A 7,488-nucleotide genomic window follows, 5' to 3' on the forward strand; every position below is an offset into this window, starting at 1 on the left:
GGCCACTTGAGGCGCTATACTTTAAAACTTTATTGGTTTGCTAAACTATGCAAAGCGATACAGTAAAATGTTCAAACTAGAATAAGCTAACACACTTTCACAGACTGTAAATTAATCATGTACTTTATGATAACTATGCTTCCATCATAAATTAGGGGGGAGGGGGGGGGTTCGAGGTAGCGTTCGAGGAGGGTAGGGTCGCAAAGAATTCTTGAAAATTCCAAACATTCTGATCGTCACTACAATTGCGCTCGTCTCCTTGAGACATAAGATGTTAAGTCTCGTTTGCCCAGTAATTACACAAGCTACGGCGCCCTTTTGACGGTAGCAGAGTAATGCTTACACATTACTACTTCACGGCAGAAATAGGCGCCGTTGTGGTACCCATAATATATGGCATCTAGTGCAAAGGAGCCGCCAGCTCGCCCTTGCGCCCCAAATGTTTATTGAAAGCTCTTTTTTAGTAGGCCTTGCAATAAAGAAAATAAATATTAATTCCAATTGAAAATTCCTATAAATCCGAATTAACTTGAATTAATAATAATAATAAATGTTTATTTCAGACACACATCCATATTGCATAATTTTACAAAGTCACAATTACAATTACAATCAGTCAAAATTACATAAGAATTACAACTATTTATGAATATTAAGATATTAACTTGAATTAATAAAAAAATCGATGTCTACAGCTATTTTTGGTAGTTACTATGATGCACATTTAACCAATATTTAAAAATAGGATTGTTCAAGTTCTCAGACAATGTAGAAATAATTTTAATGCTAGAGGAGCGTATAGGCGACCAAAAGGATGCTATCCGTAACCTTATAATTGCGAAAAAATCAAATGATACCAAAATAGATACGATAAAAGTAACAAATGAGACCAAAAAAGGTAAGATAAAAATTGCAGTATTTCTAGCGGATATCGAAGCGATATTCCAAAATTAGGACATATTTTAACAAACATGTTTCAAATAGATGAATTATAACGCAATGCATCACAATAAATTGGAAGGATTATCTTTGTTAAACAGCTTGCAACATTCGAAGCAATTTCTCATGTTCACTGTAATAACGCCTTCGTGTTCTGCCATCTTTAACGAATCTCCGTACAACGTCTTTAATAGCTGTTTCGTAAGGGGGATGTATGTAAACGTCACGTCACATTTGAGCAACAACTCACCTTCGCAAAAAACATTAGCACTAAGCAACCCCGATCATATAAATGGAATATTCTGTTCAAACGAAAACAGAATCATCTTGTTTACAAACAGAGCAGTTGCTTTTGAGAGCAATCTTAAAAAGGTAATAAAGTATGAAATATTTAGCGTTATTGTTACAATTAAGCATGTTAATGATTATATTACGCGCTTTTAATATGGTTTTTCTTAACTGTTTTAATTGCTTACTATTCTATTTTGCTTGTTAGTTCTTTAGTTGTTTTATTACTATTTATTCTTATGTCAGCTATCAACGGTGTAGCATAAGGGTAGGTGAACACCGAATTCAATTCTTATTTAATTGAAGTGAAAACTTATTTAGCGGCGTTGAGCACTTTTCTTGGGATGGCTATAAAATGCTGATCGAAAATTCGTAACACGGTTAATTTGACGTGTAATTTTTTTTATGTAATATGAATTGTCATTTTTGTGAACGATAGCGCTATAAATGAATATTGTATAGGTACTTTTATACTGATAAATAAAGCAATTCGTGAGAAATTTTTCCCTAACCATTCCAAAATATTAAAATAGAGAGATATAACGAAATGATATAGTGGGACTGATAGTTTCAACATAATGACTTACTTGACTTAAGTTCCTGTATCCCCTAGCTGGGGCAGAGGGCATCCACAGTACATCTCAAACACGATCGGTTCTCAGCATCTCTCTTAATTTCACTCCAGGTCTTTCCACTGTCTTTCGCTTCTTCAATGGCAGTCCGCCGCCAAGTTTGCTTTGGAGGGCCACCTTTGCGTTTCCCTTGAGGGTTCCAGTTTATGGCTTGCCTCGGTATATGGTTGGGATCCCACTGGAGTGTGTGACCTATCCAGATTCATTTGCGGCGTTTTATCTGTAGGCCGATTCGGTGACAGCGTTACCAAAAATGATTGTTGGAAATTTTGTAAGGCCAGTGAATACCGAGGATATTTCGAAGGTATCGGTTAACTAAAACCTGAAGTTGATGAGAAATGGGCTTGGTGAACTTCCACGTCTCACACCGGTCTTCACGTTGGACCGAAATGTTTTGAGCTTAACTCTCCGTGTCAGTTTCCGTGGTTACCATACGGATCGGAGCCGTGCAAAGGTTGCTCGTGTTTTGGCGATCCGTGAAGTGATTTCCTCTTCAGTCCCTCCAGTCTCTGACACGCAGCTCTCAAGATAAGAGCAACGGGCCTGAGTTTCAACATCATATATTCTAGATATTGTAACAAACGGCTTCATACTGCGTTGTTATTATATGCCTCTTCCTTATATGTCTTCTCTAAAAACCTGTCATTAACCATACAAACAGACATTTCAATTTTATTTATGTATGTATGTTTTCGATGTTTATTTTTTGCTTGAAATGGTAAAAATAGTGGTATTGTTTTAATTTGAGATTAAAAAGAAAACGTTAATTCTGAAATTCATTTTCAGATAGATGTAATGTTGTTTGATATTATTTTAAAAAATGTTTCAGATGTATCGTTTGCTAGTATGTGTTGGGTTGGTAAGTCAGGCACTTATAAGTGCTGCACATCCAGGTGTGGCTGCAACTCCAGCTGCTGGAGTGATTCCAGCTGTCCCAGCACTGGCTAGCCCACTGAACCCTGCATTGCCGCTGCCAACAGCCCTAAACCCTGCTTTAAACCCAGCTCTCGCAGGCTACAACGGGTACAGAAGCCCTTATTATAATGCTGGTGCAGCTGTGCCCATATTGAGTTACTCCAACGAACGTGGTGTTGATGGAAGTTACTCATACAGGTAAGAATTCTCGTGTTATCGTGTTAATGTATAGTGTCGTTCCGGGAATTAGCTAAAAAAATAGAAATAAATACTGGCAAGATTTTGAAAGCAAGAGTAATGGTAACCCTTCGGGTACGGAATCTTAATGTTAATATTTTCTAAACAATTTGTTATGTTTTAAACTGATAACCCTCACTTCTGGAATCTGGCAGGTTGTGACTTCATCTAAAGTAGATCCTGTAGATAAAGCCACAACCTGAGAGTCGAACAAGGCATACAAGATTTATCAACGATACGTCACTCGAACAGTTGGCTCAGTCGGCAAAAGTCAAGGCAAAGTCGTGAGTTAAGAGTCCCGCATCGTTCATAAAATTTTGACTTTCAAATTTTATTTGTGTATTAATCCTAGAAGTGAGAGTTATCACCTTTAAAACATAAAACATTGTTTATATTTACAAGAGCGACATCTCAAGTCAATTTCCTAATATGTAAATATAGCTGACCCGGCAAACGTTGTTTTGCGATATAAAGTATAATTCATGCGATAGTTTTATAAGTAATAAAATATTGCCTATATTATAGCCTGTACATCATTTTGTTCTATTGTCAATAGTTTTTGCAGCGCACGCAAAAACAGGTTTTCGATTTTACACCTTGTGTTACAAAATAGCAATTTTATTACGGATCCCTAATTTTGAAAAAAAACAAGATTGGGGTTAAGCAGGTTATCAACTGGAAAGTAGATCCTATAGATGACGCTACAACCTGAGAGTTGAAGTAAGCATACAAGATTTTATGACGATACGTTAGTCGAACGGTTAGATCAGTTGGCTAGAGCACCGGCACAGAACGCCGGAGGTCGTGGGTTCGAGTCCCGCATCGTTTTAATTTTGTTTTTCAAATTTTAAAAATCAATTATGTCTCACAAAAATGTTATTAATTCAGCTTAATAAAAATAGTTTGAAAAAACTAAAAAACGCTTTGCTTCAAAAGAGAATGGTTGAAATTTAAAATTAGCATCCTGCGTTATTGATGATAGATGAAAAAATTATATAAAATTAAAAAAAAATTATTTTGTAATGAGTAACAATGTAATGAACAGTTTTGCAACTGGCGACGGCAAACAAGCACAAGAAAGTGGATTCCAAAAAGACGTGTACATCGACAACACCGGATCACCGCAGGGGACTCAGGTAATTAGCTTACATCATTTAGATATCTGTTTTACGAGAATATCATGTTTCCATACTCAATATATTAGTTATATTATGAGTCACTCGTTATGTGCCTTTTCACACGTACCAATTGCACAGAATCCAACACAATTCCAGTCTGCCTATTTAATGTACACACAGTTACTATAGCGACCTGTATAGCCGAGTGGTTAGCGATCCTACCTACTAAGCTAGAGGTCCCGGATTCGAATCCCGGTAGGTGCAAGCATTTATATCATGAATAATGATGTTTGTTTTCTGATTCATGAATGTTTAAATGTATTTATGTATGTTTAAGTAAGTTATTGTATTAAATATATCGTTGTCATGTAACTCAGGCTATATGCTTAATATGGGGCAAGATAATTTGTGTAAAAGTGTGTCAATATTATTATTATTATAGCAATAATTTTTAACTAAATTTTGACATTTTACAGGTAGTTGAAGGCAGCTACGCTTATGTATCTCCTGAAGGAACTCCAATTCAAGTCAGCTACGTTGCAGACGAAAATGGTAAATCATATTAGTATCACTATTCACTATATTATTTTATCTTACAATTGGTATCACATGAATCTTAGATGTGATTGATGGATATTTAGTTTATTCCAATTCAAAATGAAAACAATACTACTTTTAATAATTATACTAGGTGACCCGACTGACGCTGTCCTGTCAATAGAACAAAAAATGATGTACGTAACAAACGGACAAGTAAAAAAAAGGATTCCGCGCCATGATATTAAGCGCCATGCCAAGTGTGTGTGCGGTTACGGGGGATACTAGTTAGATAGATAGTTAACAACTGTAATTCATCTACCAACGGGAGGTAACCTCCCGAGAAAGTAAGAAAGAAATGTAAAAATTCTAATTAGTTATTTCATTTGAAACTATTCTTTCGATTTGACGACCGGGGACACATCAAAGGAAAAAATTGTTGGTTTTATTTAATTCCAAGCATTTTCATATTTATTCATATTTTAAGCCTTCTCTGGACTTCCACAAATAATTCAAGACCAAAATTAGCCAAATCGGTCCAGCCGTTCTCGAGTTTTCGCGAAACTAACGAACAGCAATTCGTTTTTATATATATAGATACACATATATAGATGTAGTAGTAAAATGATAAGGATTAATATAGCATTTGTGAAAACGGGAAGCGGAACTGGAATAGTACATGAGATAATCTTCAAATCCAAACTTGCTTAATAGTTTTAAAACCCTTTATCTACGTGGACGAAGTCGCGGGCAACAGCTAGTATATTAATATTATAGCTTCAATTATGTGGATAATAAATACCAATTAAATTACAGGTTTCAGACCATCAGGTGTGCACATTCCTGCCGATGGTAAGGGCGTTCTTCCAGCAGCACTCCCAGCTGGAGTCCTGAATAGGAACCCCTATAATGGATTCATCAACCCATACAACCCTCTTAACAACCGCAACCCATACAACTATAACCAATACAACCCTCTTAATAACCGCAACCCATACAACTATAACCAATACAATCCCCATAGACCATATGGCCCCGCGTTCAATCCGGCAACCCCATATAATTTGTACGGAGCAGGGAAAAAGGTGCTTTGAAAATTCTTCTTTGACAATGGTTTATATCCTCTCGTAGTTATACTCAAAATGTAATAAACTTTTCAATATATTATTAATTAAATATATATCAGTTTTATTCATATATTTAACCACAATTTTTGTTGGTGTAGGCACAATATTTGTTATTATAATTTTTATAATAGTTATTTGTTATGATTTAGTAAAAAGGCATAAAAAGGCATTTATTTTCTCATTAATTTCTAATAACTTGTAAATAATACTACCGCTTCGGAAACAAATGGCTCTCTGAGAGAGAAGAAGCGGCGCAAGAACCTCTCCCAGCATTCTTTTTTTGCGCTCTTTTCAATAAAAATGTACAATATTGTACAGTTATTTCTATCGCTATAAAATAATCACAATATAGTCCCAGGCTGTCCGATCATTTAGATATTCAGCAGTGGAGTAATAGGATTTACGACAGATCCATTTTTTTATAAAACATTTAAATTTATTTATAGATAATGCCTGAACAGTGGCTGGGACTTTATTATAGAAGTGTATACATTTACCCATAAAGCTATTATGTATCTTATGAAGCCTACTAGAATTAGTTACTATTAGTTAGCAAAAAGGTGACGATTTTTGTGTATTACCCACATTTCCCTTTAAATAACTCAATTATTATATATTGTACTGTCTATCGTTTATTTTATTAACTTTATTTGAAAGATAATAAATCTAATATATTTTACAAGTGGGAGGCTCCTTTGCACAGGATGCTGGCTAGTTTATGGGTCGCACAACGGCGCCTATTTCTTCCGTGAAATTATTGGACAAACGAGACTTAATATCTTATGTTCTAAGGTGACAAGCGCAATTGTAGTGCCACTCAGAATTTTCAGGTTTTCCAAGAATCCTGAGCGGCACTGCTTTGTAATGGACAAGGCGTATCAATTACCATCAGATGAACGTCCTGCTCATCTCGTCCCTTATTTTCATATACATATATATAATAAATATATAAAATTCTCGTGTCTCGGTGTTTGTTACCAAACTTCTCCGAAACGGCTGAACCGATTTGCATAAAATTGTGTGTGCACATCGGATAGGTCTGAGAATCGGCCAAGATCTATTCTTCATACCCCTAAATAATAAGGGTGACCCACCACTAAATGTATTTTTTATAAATTACATATAACATCAAATTTTCGCCTTTCTACGATCTACAACTATTTTTGTATCGCGATTATTATATTATTCTGTACCATCCACAAATCCGCTATAGGGTTGCAAGATGGCAATCGAATACAATAATTGTAGTACGATATATTTGTTAGGTCTGAGAATCGGTTGCATCTATTTTTTATACCCCAAAATTTTTTTTAATTACTTTATATGGCAATACAACGTTTGCTGGTTCAGCTAGTACAAATATAAATAATTAATGTAATTCTCGCGTAATATCATTATTTATTTAAAGTTAGTGTGAATTGATGCATGTACCACATTATTAAGTAATTCATCCTTTTTTTTTTTTTTATTTTAAAATTTTAAATTGAGTATTTGACGTTTTTTTATTATTGTGTTGTGTTGCATCACTTAATTATGTGATTAAAATACTTAAGCGAAAATTAAAAAATATTACGATGAAGCTGTAAATGATGATTTTAAAAAGTGGCAATGAGTTTCTTGTTGCTTCTTCGCATTAAAACAAATAAAGGCGGTGTTGAATGGTATAAAGTATAAATTTGACCTTCATAAGTGTCA

General features: G+C 34.9%; 1 protein-coding gene across 1 annotated transcript; it reads left to right on the plus strand.

The window, feature by feature from the left end:
- The first annotated feature begins 1,185 nt into the window (after positions 1-1,185).
- Positions 1,186-5,842, plus strand: LOC126964567 (pupal cuticle protein 20-like). Its single transcript, XM_050807763.1, has 5 exons — positions 1,186-1,311; positions 2,689-2,972; positions 4,057-4,147; positions 4,606-4,681; positions 5,483-5,842. Exons 2-5 carry the CDS (start codon positions 2,689-2,691, stop codon positions 5,758-5,760), a joined length of 729 nt encoding a protein of 242 aa, XP_050663720.1. The 5' UTR covers positions 1,186-1,311; the 3' UTR covers positions 5,761-5,842.
- The last annotated feature ends 1,646 nt before the right edge of the window (positions 5,843-7,488 follow it).

The sequence above is a fragment of the Leptidea sinapis genome, chromosome 5 (genome assembly GCF_905404315.1).
Source record: "Leptidea sinapis chromosome 5, ilLepSina1.1, whole genome shotgun sequence".
Taxonomy (NCBI): Eukaryota; Metazoa; Arthropoda; class Insecta; order Lepidoptera; family Pieridae; genus Leptidea; species Leptidea sinapis.